This window comes from Leopardus geoffroyi, chromosome C3, assembly GCF_018350155.1.
Source record: "Leopardus geoffroyi isolate Oge1 chromosome C3, O.geoffroyi_Oge1_pat1.0, whole genome shotgun sequence".
In the NCBI taxonomy this organism is placed as follows: domain Eukaryota; kingdom Metazoa; phylum Chordata; class Mammalia; order Carnivora; family Felidae; genus Leopardus; species Leopardus geoffroyi.
In genome coordinates, this window is record NC_059338.1 from 28967992 (window position 1) to 28982681 (window position 14690).

At 49.7% G+C, this 14690-nt stretch overlaps 1 protein-coding gene across 17 annotated transcripts in view; it reads right to left on the reverse strand.

Annotated features, from left to right (window-relative positions):
- Positions 1–14690, reverse strand: part of NAV1 (neuron navigator 1) — a 246154-nt gene that overhangs the window by 23886 nt on the left and 207578 nt on the right. For 7 of the 17 annotated variants that reach the window (XM_045456504.1, XM_045456505.1, XM_045456515.1 and 4 more), the window contains 10 exons: positions 9546–9684; positions 8805–9102; positions 7005–7698; positions 6164–6607; positions 5534–5575; positions 4701–4849; positions 2685–2855; positions 1497–1549; positions 687–710; positions 498–575 (listed from right to left, as the gene is read on the reverse strand). In XM_045456504.1, the coding sequence (XP_045312460.1) occupies positions 498–575; positions 687–710; positions 1497–1549; positions 2685–2855; positions 4701–4849; positions 5534–5575; positions 6164–6607; positions 7005–7698; positions 8805–9102; positions 9546–9684 (2092 nt within the window). The remainder of the gene's footprint in view (positions 1–497; positions 576–686; positions 711–1496; positions 1550–2684; positions 2856–4700; positions 4850–5533; positions 5576–6163; positions 6608–7004; positions 7699–8804; positions 9103–9545; positions 9685–14690) is intronic. The other 10 variants (XM_045456506.1, XM_045456516.1, XM_045456512.1 and 7 more) reach the window with 3 other exon arrangements.

The window sequence follows — 14690 nt, forward strand, 5'->3', positions numbered from 1 at the left end:
TGGACTAGAACGAGAACTGTGTTTCTAAGTGGTGCCATGCTCACCAGACAGAATGCTAACAGCCAGTTCTGTGCCCGCCCGGTTATGCGGTGTGAACAAAAACACGAACATACCCCAGGGCAGCAGCAAAAGAGTACCAAGGGTTCTATAATACATAACTATTTCTGTCCATGGCCAATGGCAAGGTTGTTCCCACCTCCATGCAGAACCACTGATAATCCTTTCTCTCTCTAGGGAGTTCAAAGACCACTGGGCACGAACATATCCATACCTATTAATTACAGTGGGGGCAAAAATAGTTCTTTATAAAAACTGAGACTCTGAGAAAGGGAAGGCCAGTCACCAAATCCTCTGTTGTACAGCTATGAACGGGACCCACTCCCTTGGGATCTAAGCCCAGGGGATACCTTATGAGAGAATTCCCCTCCTTTGGCTGAACTTATCTGACTTACAGCCAAAATAACTGCCTGGGTCTTCCCCTACTTTATGGCACTCACATTGGCAGAGAGTTGAGACGTCAGGGTGGCCACTTTTTCCTGGGACGATTCCAGTTCCCTACGAAGCTTCCGGATTTGCTGTGAAAGGGAGAGAAATACAAACTTATGGTGGCAGAAGAAGTCGGAGATCTGGAAGCAAAATGGGGTGCAGAGGTGTTAACAAGCCGAGACAAAGGCTTTGCACCCTACCTCAGATTGCATCCTTTCTTCAGCCTGAAGAAGGAGCACAGAAGGAGAGAAAGAGAGAAGGAGGTGGTTACTATGGAGGTGAAGAAGCCAGGCCCCAGTGGCAGGGCAGAGAACTTGAAGAAGCGTGACTCAGAGGTACGAAGAGGCTGAAACTCCGTTTCTTGGCCCTGGCCCCTCACGAGGTGAGCTGAGACCCTATACTTGGGTTCACATAAAAGATTTCTCTGGAGCTCGTCTCTAGCCAACTTTGTCATTGCCAAGAAGGCTAGGAAATGAAACTCAGGTTGATCTGAAGGCTAATCCATACTGCCACTAACTTGAAGGAGTGAAGAATTAGGGGCAAAATAAATGTAAGGCCCGAGTTACACCTCACAGCAAAATGCGGTGTGCCCAATCCCCCACAGTAAACATCTGGTAAATTCTGTATGCTGTGAGGATCCTGGAGTCCTATAAAACCTCCCCCTCCCACCTTGCCACGGATGCTTCCCACTTAACCCTGGCACAGAATGGGCTCTATCATAAGGGGACTATCGATTTTTCAAAGGAGGGGAACAAAAGGCACCAGAGTTGCTCAGGAATTGGTGGTGAGGCCATAGAGACCATTGAGGAACCGATGCACAACCAAGCGCTCCGAGCTCCAGGCGCCTCCCCCGACCCACCCCAGATCCATAAGGCATAATGAATAGGTAGCAGTGCCCTGCCCCCCCCCCGCCCCCCGCCTCGACTAGTTACCCACCCAACACAGGTCCTAGGGAGCAGAGCAATGGTAGGAGACAGGGGATGAGGGAGGAAGAGAAGTAACGCTCTTACTGAGGAGTAAGTGGAGGAGGCACTGGAGGCCAGGGACAGCACTGAGCCGTGAACTGAAAGAGAAGCAGAACACAGAGTTAACAGAGGGCTCCAGGGATAAGGGGTTTCAGGGCAGAGCCCTAAGGCAGGAGTTTGGATTCTGACTCTGGAGGGCATCTGGAGCAAACAGGTTGGTTATGACAACAGCCCAGAGCAAGCAGGTGTCTGCTGAGGAGGCGAGGTCCCGAGCAGAGCTAGCCTCCTCCCTCGGGCTCCATTTTTCTGGCAGCCTGGGGATGGAGGGCCCTTGCTCAACCTGCTCCGAGGGGCACGAGGGTTCAGGGAGAGGGAAAGGAGATATTCGTGGATAGGCGTCATCTTCTCTTCTCAGCTCTGGGGACCGGACCGTTCAGATGATAAACCGTACTGAAGTGTAAAATACTCGTTCTGATGATTCAATAGCCCTACTGACACAACTACAGCAGCTTCTGCAAGGATGCCTCCAGGCTGAGCGTCCTGCAAATAACAACCGGAAGTCTGCTCTCTGGTAAAGCCCCATCTTCCAGGCTCTGACCATGCACACCCAGATCATCACAAACAACCACAGGGCCCTCCTTGAAGCTAAACTTTGGAACTTTTTTTTTTTTTTTAAGTAGACTTCATGCCCGCCCAGCGCAGAGCCCAACGCGGGGCTTGAACTCACGACCCTGAGATCAAGACCTGAGCTGAGATGAAGAGTCGGACGCTCAACCGACTGAGCCACCCAGGCGCCCCGTGGAACATTCTTGAAAGAGGAATGAGATGCCGAGTTCTTCCTCGGGATTTAAGAGCTACCATTATGCCCCTTGATCTTGTCACATACTCTGAGAGACTGTGGGGGAGGAAAGACCACTGGGGGAACGAGGAGGGTAGGAGCTGCAGTTTTCCGAGCGCTCCGAGGGGTACCATGTAACCCTTCCACGCTCCATTTCCCGCCCCCAGCCCCAATGGCAAATGCTCCATCCCAAAGCCCCAGCGCCAGACGGTGCCACCCAAGGTTTCCGGGCCCCCAGACCCTTCAAAGGGATGGGAAGAAAGAACTGAAATGGCCCGAACTCGATGTTCTGTGAATCATGTACGTGTGTGTGGTGGTGGTAGTGGAGGTGGTGGCAGGTGAGGGGGCCCAGCAGAGCTGGAATGAGCGTGAACCGCGCTGGCATGAAGTCTCACCGTCGTCCGTGGGGTCTCGGAAGGATCCTGACCGAATCATCCCCTTGGGTCTCTCGGCCAGGGACAGGGTGCTCCCCATTTGGGAGCCGCTGTACAGCTCGAAGGCCGCCTCGTGGGTGGGGATGCTGTTGGAGCGGGTGATTCTTGGCGTGGTGGCCGCAGTGGGACTCACTGGAAGGACAGAGGGGAGGGGGACAGGGGAGGGAGAGGGGAGGGCAGGAGAAGAGGCAGGGTCATCAGCTCTCTGGGTCCCTTGGGAAATGGAGCACCAGGAGCATGGGAGGCAAATGGTGAGAGGGCAGGAGAGGAAGGGCGAGGTGGGGCAGTGGGAGTGTGCAGGCAGCTGGGGGTTAGGGGTGGGGTCTCTCCTGGGGAGATCGAGCCCTAACGGAGAAGGACCCTGCTGTCGGGAATAAAGGGAGAACAGCGTTTCCTATTTTAAAGACCTTCCCTCAGCCCTGCCCGGGAACTGTCGCTTTTCTGAAACCTTCACATCACTTGAAAGTGCCGATGAAAATGGGATGTCGTGGTTCCGTAAAATACACCTGGCAGCTTGGGAGGACTAAGAATTCGGGCCAAGACTCAGATCTGAATGATGACAAAGAGGCAGCTAGAGAAGGGGGCCAGGCCATGGGCTCCGATGGGCTCGGCATTATGGGAGGGAGAGAGACTCTCCCCACAAGCCGCGTCGTCCCAGGCCACTGGTCGGTTCTGACGCAGCGAGAAACACAGCCCTCTCTGCCCAGCATCCGGCTGGAAGGTCAGATGGACGGAGCTCAGGTAAGTCTCCTAGAATCTGCTTTGAAGCTGGGCTCCGCTGAATCCCTGCCGATTGCAGGACCTGCTCCCCTCTGTCCCTCCCATGTTGGGCTTACAGCCTCCCAGGGTTCACTCCCACATGCACCTCCCCTTGGCTACTCTTTTGCCTCCACACAGGCAGGTGGATGTCTAGTCTCTCCATAAAGACCTGTGCGGAAGATTTCGCACCTCTCTCGGCCCTCTCGAATACGTAAGGCGATCACGGTTTAGCCCAGCCCCTTCATCCTGCAGCACTAACGCATTTCCTCTTCTTTGGTCCTCAGTGGAGATGGAGAACAAGCTGGCCCCGTCCTCCATTTAATGGCCCTTCGGTAACCAGATGACCCTGCCTTAGGAATCATTCCCTCCTGTAGGCAAAATGATCTTAATTCCTAGTTTTTCCTCAAATTGCCCGCAGCCATCCCACAGGCATGTTCCAGGTCCTCATTTTCCCTTACTGCTTTCCTTCACTCAGCTGAGACAGGAGGTGGATTTAGAAAGACACAGCAAACGACAAGCCTGTCCTGGGCTCGTTCTAAAGGGGTTCCCACTGAGCCAATCACGGCATGCTGCTTCCCAGAGCCAGGGCTGGTGAGCTCCTGTGCCGTGGCCAGGCCTCCACCTGAAGCTTCTTTGCCTCCCTGCCTCTGAATCAGCAGTCTCTTCCTTCTTTCCTAGCTTTCCTTTCTCCTTAGGCTTTAGAAAGGGTGTAGCCAGGACGTGTCTCCACCAGCTCTGCCTTCAGGGCTAGGATGGTCCTGGATCAGCCGCAGCAGCCGGGGAGCCTGCACTTTTCTGAGTTTGGAGGCAGATTCCATCGTTTGCAATCAACAACTGTCCCTTCCTTCTTCTCCACCAGCCCAGCATTTTAGTATCGCAGCCCCGAGTGTGGCAGCTCCTTTCTGGCAACGACTGCCTGCTTCTTGCACTAGTTTGATCTCCGGGCCTCGGTCTGTGGCTTTTCCACGCCATCATTCAGACTCTCTGATGCTACAAGGACCCTTACAGCTTGTGCCCAGGGGCAACTTTTCAGTTTAAGGATCTTGGAGCACTTTGCCTTCGATCTGATTTTGGACGGATAAACTGAGGCACCACGAAGCCACCCAGTGCGGTGGGAGTTAAATACGAGACGAACCCTAAAGTCCAGCTGCCTTGCCTCACACTGCAGGGTGACCCCTGCTTCATCCCATGCCACAGTGAGTGACCGGAAACACTGACCTATGTTGGTAAGCTGACCCTTTGCACTCAAGGACATGGAGAGTGCAGGGGGGGAAGGCAGCTCTGACTGGTCGTCGGCTTCGGGCAGCCCACCGATGGTATGGGAGTGTCGCCTCTCCTTGGTGTCCTCCTGGGACTGAAGCTGGTACCTGTAGGACGGAGCAGAAGAACTCAGCCCAGGCAACCACAAAGTGGTATCAGAGGTTTGGCTGGTGTGGAGGTTCTGGACGCAGGACAAGGGAAAGGGGGAGCAGACAGAACTGCGTAAGGAGTGAGGGAGCAACAGACGAGGTGACATCCTGAGGTGGGGACTGAAATGACGGAGGGGGCGTGACGGCCTCTTCCCGGGAGCTCAGGACAGAGCTTTACGACTCCATACGTGGGCTTCCACAGAGCAGGAGTCACCTAGCTGAAGAACTCAGGGCTGCAGAATTGGTGGAGGACCGGGGTGTCCTGCTCTTCCCCATCTCAGTGACCCCAGAGGCGGCCTGTCCTCCCACTGGTTTACTTTGAGGGAGGAAAATTACAGAGAGGAAGTTTAGCCAGGACTGGGGACAGCACAGGCCGGGACAGGTAAGGGTAGGTAGGATTCCCATGTGCCAACCTGCTTCCTCTCTGTCACCAAAAAAGAACTCTGGCTATAAAGTTGACTCACACATGATACTAAGCTTGGGTAGGGCGCGAGGAGGCATTCGCACAGGCACCGCATACAAAGAACTCGGCTAAAAGGGGCACTACATTCATGACCGGGACTTAGGACGGGTCAAGTTACAGTTTTTCCCAAAGACCAGGATCCGCAGATAGAGGGAAGGAAAAACACATTTAAGGGTTACCTGAGCCCTTTCTTGGGAAGAGTGTTCCGATCCCGCTGATTGCTGTGCAGAAAAAAGAGAGAGAGAGAGGCATGTGGGTCCATCTTAGAAACTAGAATTTGGGACCACAGGTTTACAGGATGCAACACCTAACACAGGACATCAAACTGCAGACCCCTTTATCTCTATAAACAAAATAAGACAGTTGCAGTCTTCCTCTGTGCTTACAACTTGAGAAATTCACTTGAAATACGAAGTGTTTTTGTCTGCTCAGGAATCAGGATGTGGTTGGCTACCTAAAAGGTCACATTAAGGTGTGATATAATAGACATCAGTCTGGCCTAAAAAGCAAAAGCTTTGGATGACAGGTTAAACTACTTGTGAAATCTTGGAAAAGCCACTTAATGTCTGTGCACTAGTGTCCCCAGTGTACAATTATCATAGTGATAATAATAACAATTTATCAGCACAGTAATTTGAAACTCCCACGTATCTCCTGGAGGTGTTGTGAAGCACATGAAATTACTTACTGTATGTGAAAAAATTTTCAAAGTCACAGCCCGGCAAATACAGGACGGTGTTACTAATGGCGAAATGAGCCAGAGCCATAGGGACAGACCCAGGTTCAGTTGTGTCTCTCTATCCACCTACCTGTCCAATTGCCCAGTTCTGGGGCTTCCACTCCAGGTCAGCTCTTCCGTCTCTTCCTCTGGGGGTGCAGCAGGGGGGGCCGGGGGGGTGGGAACAGGGGTACTGCTGGGGAAGGCACTGGGCAGGCTCATTGGCATCTGGAGGGACTCCATGCTCCTGTGCAGGCCTGAGAGTTTGGGGTACATGCGGGTCTCTTTGGGGACACTGAAACCACTCATTAGCTCCAGGCCCTGGGAGAAGCTGGCTGAGTTAATATTGAGAATGGGTGCTGGACTAGGGGTGAAGCAAGAAGGGAGAGGGCTCCCGGTTGCTGAGCTTGTAGGATGCAGATCTGGGACCTTTGAAGCGTGGGCCTCACTCGACGATGGCAGATCCAGACTGTTGGAGTTGACCTTGTCTAGGTTGGCTAGGGAGGGTGGCTTGACAAAGCTCTTAGCTGTGGCCCTGAGGGAAGCGAAAATTAAATAAAGTTTTCAGAACGACAGAGTGACAGAAGCAAGAGGCAGTCTTCATGAGGGGGACAGCACATGCACGTGGGAGACACAGGTGGATTTACACACAGATGGATTTACATACAAAGATACGTGTAAGTAAACCCAGAAAACCCACTCGTCCGAGTGCTGAAGACAGGTTAAGGGTTGGTCAGGGAATAGGATAAACGAGGTGAGTTTTGAAAGAGGGAGAAGGAACTTGGCATACAGGGGAGTGGAGGGGAAAGAGCCAGGCAAAGGTCCAGAGGCGACAGTGGGTAGGTAGGCCAGGCCTCACTTGGTCTAAGGAGTACAGGCGTGTGTCAAAGAAAGAGCAGAGGGACGAGGAAGAAGCTGCCCAGTTCGGGTACCTGAGAGGGGTTGGTGGCAGTTCTGCCAACTTGGTGGCTGGGGGGTGGCTGGCTTGGTTCTTCGGAGTACTCTCTGGGGAGCCAATGCTCTTCAGGGAGATGTTGTCTGAGTCCAAGGCCACCGCCTTGGCTTTGGCTTTCTCCTTTTCCCTATCGGTCTGATTGACAGGGGCTGGAGTGGTCCGCCCACTGGCCACCTTGGAAGGCTCCTTCAGTCTGGAGGGTGTAAGGCCCCCCTGCTTGGTGCTAAGAAGGCTGGGGTCAATGCTGCTGCTAACAGGGCGAGGTCCGCCCCGCCCACCGGTCACACTCATAGAACTGGACTTGGCTGGCCGGGGCAGGCTTCGGTACTGGATGTTGGAACGGGCGCCAGGAGCCAGGAATCCGGGCTCTGCGCTGTTGGACACATCTAGGCTGGTCTTGCGTCCATTCACGGGCTTGACAGGGATGCCTGAGGACTTCTGGATTTTGCTGAGAGTGGCCGAACCCCCAGTCTGCATGACAGTGGCTGTGCCTGTGGCAGGAGGAGGCTTCTTGTAGCCAAAAGATCCCGAAGTGGAGGGGCGAGCAATGCCCGAGGGAGGCTTCTTAGCATCACTCAGGCGATCCCGGCCGGCGTCAGAGGAGGAGCGCTGTAGCCCGGTGTTCTTCACTGCAAGTTTACCCTTGTCCGTAGCTTTGCCTTCCGGTTTGCCTGTAAGAGGGCGGGAAATGAGGTAAGAGTGGCTGAAACTGGCCCATAGCTTGGCAATGTCCCGGCAAATCCCTTTCTTGCCCTCCATGGGAAAAGGACACATTGCCAAGGTACTATAGAATTTTAGAGACTGGTAAGCAGATACCATGTAGGCTGATGAAATTTCTCGCCAGAAGAAGGAGACTGGGTAGGAGCGGCCTCAGGGTTTTTTTTTATTTGTTTGTTTTGCTTTTTGTTATTTTCTGCTTCTAGAAAATACAGCAGGGGCGCCTGGGTGGCTCGATCAATTAAGCGTGTGACTCTTGATTTGGGCTCAGGTCGTGATCTCCCAGTTCATGGGATCAAGCCCCGTGTTGGGCTCTGTGCTGACAGCGTGGAGACTGCTTGGTTTTCTCTTTCTCCCTTTCTCTCTACCCCTCCCCAGCTTGCTCACACGAGTGCATGCGTGCTCTCTCTCTCAAAATAAATAAAACTTAAAAAAAAAAAAACCAAACGACCCACTCCCATTACAGTAGGACATTCCACTTTGGTGAAAATGGCAGAGGCAACCACAAAGGTTAAGAAAGAAGTGCATCTAACAACTGGCCAAGGAAGGACAAAAAGGAGGGGCTACAAACAGCCGAGATTATGGCCACACCTCCTGGTAAGTAGAGACTGGAAGGAAATGTCAATTAAGGCGAAAAGTTACCCAAGGGGCCAACTTTGGGAGCAATGCAATTCTGATGTTTTGTTTTCTTGGGACCTCACGGGGAGGCCAAGCAAGTACCTTGTGAAGAAGTAAGCCAGCCAGATGTCTTGGGAGAGGAAAGAAAGACAACCAATGGGAAGTTTCTAAAGGCAGGTCAAACTAGTCTCTGAACATAACATACTCCTGCCTCTCCCTCTTATTAGCTGTATGATTTTGGCTCTGCCACTTAACCCCTTTTTGTTTTTATTTCTATATTCATAAAATGGAAACAGTAATACCCATCTTCCCTACCTCACAGGACTGTTGTTAAAGCACTCTGTAGACGTTTGCTACCATCCTGTGGGTTAATGACCTTAAGAAGAGGAGCAGCCAAAGAAAGAGGACTTTGCCCTCGTCCCTTCCTTTATTCCAGGCTCACCTGCGACTTTGAGGGCACTCTGGGCTGTGTGAGTGATGGGGGAAGTGACAGCCACCGGTGGGGTCTTGCCCTTCTTCAGGGAACCAGGGTGTCCCAGGCTGACAGGCTTTTTCAGTTCTCCAACCTTGGATGAATCGTCACAGCTTTCGGGCCGCTCTCTCCGCCACTTAGAAGTCCCAGGTTCCATCTTCAGGCTACCACTGTCGTACTCCAGTTTTTTGGGGGCCTTCTCCTCTGATTCACTAAACCAGCTCAGCCCGCTTTCTGCCAGTGAGCGCTTCTCTGAGTCTGTGCGGAGCTGAAGAGGAGAACAGAAAAAGCAGAGTGAGACAGGAGGGTCTTGGGGATGGAAACAAGGAGGCTGAGGGGATTTATTTTGGTTGCTGGGTGGCCCTGCTCGTTCCACGGTGTTGTCAACCCAGGGTTTCGACCTATACCTCTCGTGTGCCAGAGAAAAGACATCCTGTGTGTTTCAGGGCTTCTTTTTCTTCTCTGGTTGGAACAGAGATGTATCACTCCAAGTAGGCGTGGCCACTAATACAGGTGTTACTAGGACCACAGCTAAGACTGCTTGGTAGCCTCAGGTTTCCTTTGGCCAGCTCTAAAAGGACTTGGCCAAAGGCACACGGGAAGAGATCCCACGGGGTGGGTGAGTGTATGTGCAAACGTGTACCCAGGCATTGCCGTCTGCCCTGTGGTTCATCTCGACATAGTGGCCCAGGTGTTTGTAAGCTCACGTACCACTATTGTAGAGTTCCTGCGAGAAGCAGTGGGAGTAGTTGGGAGGGAGTTGAGGGAGGAGCTGGCATTGAACTCTTCTGAGCTGAGGTTGTCCGAGGCATCACTGAGCCCACTGCTGATGGAGCTGCTCTCATCCCAGCTGCGGGACAGGAGATAAAGGTTAGCAGTTAAAACAGAAGCCAAGGCAAGAAATAAACTTTTCATATTGATGGGAGAAATGGCTCTATTCCAGTATATAGACTGGCCAAGAGGAGAAAGCTTGAAGGTTAGTCCTGGGTTTGCCAGTAACTTGAAGTATACTTTGGCGATGTTCTTTTATAAAAGGAAAGCACTCTGTCTTTATCTGGCAAAAGAAGACGTTACATCTCCTTAACAGAAAGGTATACTGTGAAGACAAGGTAATTCTTAGATCAATCTAATTATACAAACCAATTTCCTCTCCCTGTCGACGTCTTCCAATCTTATAACAACCATATCTTTGTTCATTTCTGGACGTATTCTCCAAGTATTTTCCCTCTCTTCTCTAAATGTTTCCATACCTGGTAACAAGGGCCAGAAAAAGATTTATCTTTTTCAGGACCCCTTAGACCTATCGTTTCTCACTGCTCCTCTGCTTATATGGTTTCCGGATCCTGGGATCAGGTTTTGCTTCTAAGCAGCATGTACCTCTCTGCTGATAAATGAGCTGCACTTAAGGTGCTGTGGCCAAGCAGAAGCATCAAATTTGTGCCAAACGGTTTCATCTTTCTGGCAATTGCTCAGAACATCAGATTTGTGGCAGCTGGGAGAGACCGTGGTTGAACATCTGCATATCTGCCATGTCTTTCCATAAAGAACCCTAGTCCATACACTAAGTGAAACTAATACAGGCTTCTTCGTCTCTTTGGAACTTGGATTCTACAACATTCCCTTAGCTGTTCATGTCTGCGTTTAACAACTTTTGCAGTTAGAAAGTTAATTCTTACCCTGTAAACTAAATAGGGTCCTCTACCATTGTTACCAACTTCCTTTTGTTCTCTCCTTATTTGCTATTCCCAAGCTTTTTTTTTTTTTTTTTTTTAGTTTAGTTTATTTATTTATTTCGAGAGAGACAGAGACAGCGTGAGCAGGGGAAGGGCAGAGAGAGAAGGAGAGAGAGAATCCCAGGCAGGCTCCGCGCTGCCAGCACAGAACCCCATGCAAGACTCAAACTCACAAAACTGTGAGATCGTGACCTGAGCTGAAACCAAGAGTCGGGAGCTCAATCGACTGACCCAGCCAGGGAGCCCCCTCCACGCCCTGCAAGCTTCTTCTTGATCACACATTATTTTCCGAGTTCAAAATCTGTCTCCTACAACCTTTCTTCAAAGGTCCTGTTTTCTAAGCCTTTCACCACTTCCTTCTGGATCCTAAAAAGTCCCTCTGATTTCACTCAAGTTTTAGAGCCCAAAGCTGAACATGGACTTCAGGAAGACTGCAGTAGGAAAGCATCTGTTTGTGCCTGTAGGGATCATTCTCCAAATCGTTGCATCTGTGTTCACAGGTTTGTTTATCAGTTTTGCGTGTGTGAAGGACTAAGAGGCTGGTATCTGGAAAATTTTTCCTTTTTGCTTTAGTTTGAGTTTCAGATCATGGAACAAAAGTCAGACGTACAAGTCAGCTAAGCTCTTGGCCCAGATTTCAGCTGGCCTCCCTCTAATTTATTTGCTGGGAATAGGAAAGTGGGTGGTTTGGACATTTGGCTTGGTTGCTCTGTACTGATTAATACAAATACATTGAGAAAGAGCAAAGAACGAATGGGGATTAGAACACACTACAGAGTGATTTCGATTTTCTTGCTACGAAATATAGCCATTATTAAAACAAGCAACCTCTTTTTTTCTCCACTCGTGACATATATTAATCCCACGTTTGTCTTGGGCTAAGATATCACAGCCCCCATTTTGTAGAGAAAGAATACTGGGGAGGAAAGATCAGTTCTGGCTTTCTGATCCTATCAGCTCTTCTGGGTCAAGATAAGATCTCTGGCAAGCAAACAAACAAACTATTCACTGCCTGTTCTCCTGGGTCAAAGACAGAGGAAGCTTGGAGTGCTGAACCTTCCGTCTGAAATTAATTATTGGTAATGAAGGTCTTGGAGTGGAGAAAATTCTTACGGAAGGGCTCTTGCAAAAAGACTAGGGCTGCTGTGGTCCACCAGTCTAAAAGAAACCCTTCCTTTGCCCTACATTTATGGAAAGCCTTAATACTAAAAATAAAGACGGGGAGTGTATCTTCTCAGAGAGGGTTTAAGTCCTCCTTGCCCATTCCTCCCAATTCACAGACCTTTCCTTTAGCTTTATTTACTTATTTTGAGGGGAGGGGCAGAGAGAGAGGGAGAATCCCAAGCAGGCTCCGTGATGTCAGCACAGAGCTGGACGCAGGGCTTAAATCTCAAGCCGTGAGATTATGACCTGAGTCGAAATCAAGTTGGATGCTTAACCAACTGCCATCCAGGTAGCTCTCACTTTTACTTTTTTTTTTTTTTAAAGATTTTTTTTTTTTTCAACGTTTATTTATTTTTGGGACAGAGAGAGACAGAGCATGAACGGGGGAGGGGCAGAGAGAGAGGGAGACACAGAATCGGAAACAGGCTCCAGGCTCTGAGCCATCAGCCCAGAGCCCGACGCGGGGCTCGAACTCACGGACCGCGAGATCGTGACCTGGCTGAAGTCGGACGCTTAACCGACTGCGCCACCCAGGGGCCCCTCACTTTTACTTTTAAAGTAACCACTGTTAACAGTCTCTTGTGCTTCCTTCAAGAATATCCCTATGCGGGGGCACCTGGGTGGCTCAGTCGGCTGAGCATCCGACTTCGGCTCGGGTCATGATCTTGCAGTTTGTGAGTTTGAGTTCCGCGTTGGACTCTGTGCTGACAGCTCAGAGCCTGGAGCCTGCTTCAGATTCTGTGTCTCTCCATCTCTCGGCCCCTCCCCTGTTCATGCTCTGTGTCTCTTTCAATAATAAATAAATGTTAAAAAAAAATTTAAAGAATATCCCTATACGGGGCACTTGGGTGGCTCCGTGGGTTAAGTGTCCAACTTTGGCTCAGGTCACGATCTCAGAGTTTGTGGGATAGAGCCCCACATCGGGCTCTGCGCTAATGGTGTGGAGCCTGCTTGGGATTCTCTCTCTCTCTCTCTCTCTCTCTCTCTCTCTCTCTCTGCCCCTCTCCTGCTCATGGTCTCTCTCTCCCTCCCTCTCAAAATAAATAAACATTAAAAAAAAAAAAAAAAAAGAATATCCCTATGCTTCTGTCTTCTAGCTGCTTGCTTTCTGGATCTGCTGAATAGCTGACATTATGGGACCGCAATTCATCATCCTGGTTCTCTTTACCAGGCTCTTTTACAAAAAATTTTTTATTGCTTTTTTTAAATGTTTATCTTTGAGAGAGAGAGACCAAGCACAAATGGGGGAAGGGCAGAGAGAGAAGGAGACACAGAATCCAAAGTAAGCTCCAAGCTCTGAGCTATCAGCATAGAGCCTGACACGGGGCTTGAACTCAAGAACCTGGAGATTATGACCTGAGCCGAAGTAGGTGGCTTAGCTGACTGAGCCGCGCAAGTGCTCTCTTTACCAGGCTCTTAAGCTAGAACGTCAGTCTTTCTCTAGTTGGTTTACTTTCTTGTTTTAACGAAATATCTCTTCTAGTAGGTTTCAATAGATGCTTGGGAAGCAAACTTGGTAAGATCTGACACAGTATAAAGTATCTTTATTCTATTTTTACATGTGAAATTTTGGCTAGCCATAGAATTCTAAACTGAAAGTAATCTCTAAGGATTTAAAGGCACTGCTCCATTGTCTGGCCTCTATTGTTGCCATTCTGATTCCTTGTCCTTAATATGTGACCTATTTCTTTCTAGAAAGCTTAGCATCTTCCCCGGTGTTCTAAAATATCATTAATGACATGCCTTGGTGTGGGCTGATTTTTATCCATTGAGTTAGATACCTTACTGGGCCCTTATAATCCAGAAATTTTCATGAATTATTTCTTAAATTTTTTTTAATGTTTCTATTTATTTTTGAGAGACAGAGAGAGACATGGGAGGGGCAGAGAGAGAGAGAGAGAAAGACACAGAATCTGAAGAGGCTCCAGGCTCTGAGCTGTCAGCACAGAGCCCTATGCGGGGCTCAAACTCACAAGCCGTGAGATCATGACCTGAGCCGAAGTTGGACCCTTAACCGACTGAGCCACCCAGGCGCCCCGTGTGCATTATTTCTTTGATGACTTTCTCCTCTCCATTTTTTTAGTTCTCTCTTCTACAATGTCTATTACTCAGATGATACGTTTTGAGGCTGATACTCTTTGATTTTCTTTCTTATTTTCCAGCACTATATATATTTATTTTTTAACTCTACTTTTGGGGCAGCGGCCTCAATTTTATGTTCAGTTTCCTCCATTAAAATGTTCCTTTCTGCTATCATATTTAAAATTTTAAGAGTACTTTAAAAATAGTACATCTTTCTTTCAAGGATGCAATCTCTTCTCTTAACTCTCAAAGATACTCATTCACCAATTTATTCAGAGGGGCAGATTTATAATCTCTTTGTATAGTGTCTGGTTCCAAGTAGCTTCTTTCTGTCTGTAGCGGTGAGACTTTCAGGTTACAGAACCTTCTTAGTTGTCTGATGATCCTTGGGTGTTTGCTCATGGGTAAGAATGGAACACTCATTAATAATTTGGTGGGGGGGGGGGGCACCTGGGTGACTCAGTCAGTTAAGTGTCTGACTCTTGATTTTGGCTCAGGTCATGATCTCATGGTTCGTGGGATTGAACCCTCCCCCTCCCGCCCCCCCCAAATGGCCTTCACGCTGACAGCACGGGAGCCTGCTTGGGATTCTCTCTCTGCCCCTTCCCCGCTCACACGCACGTACATGTGCTCTCTTTCAAAATAAATAGTTTTTTTTAATTAAAAAAATTGGGGCGACTGGGTGGTACAGTCAGTTAAGCCTCCGACTCTCGATCCCTGCTCAGGTCATGATTTCACAGTTCCGGAGTTTGAGCCTCACATCAGGTTCTGTGCTGATGGCGTGAAGCCTGCTTGGGATTCTCTCTTTCTCTCTGCTCCTCCCCGCTTGTGCTCTCTCATTCTCAAAATAAATAAATAAACTTAAAAAATTAAAAAA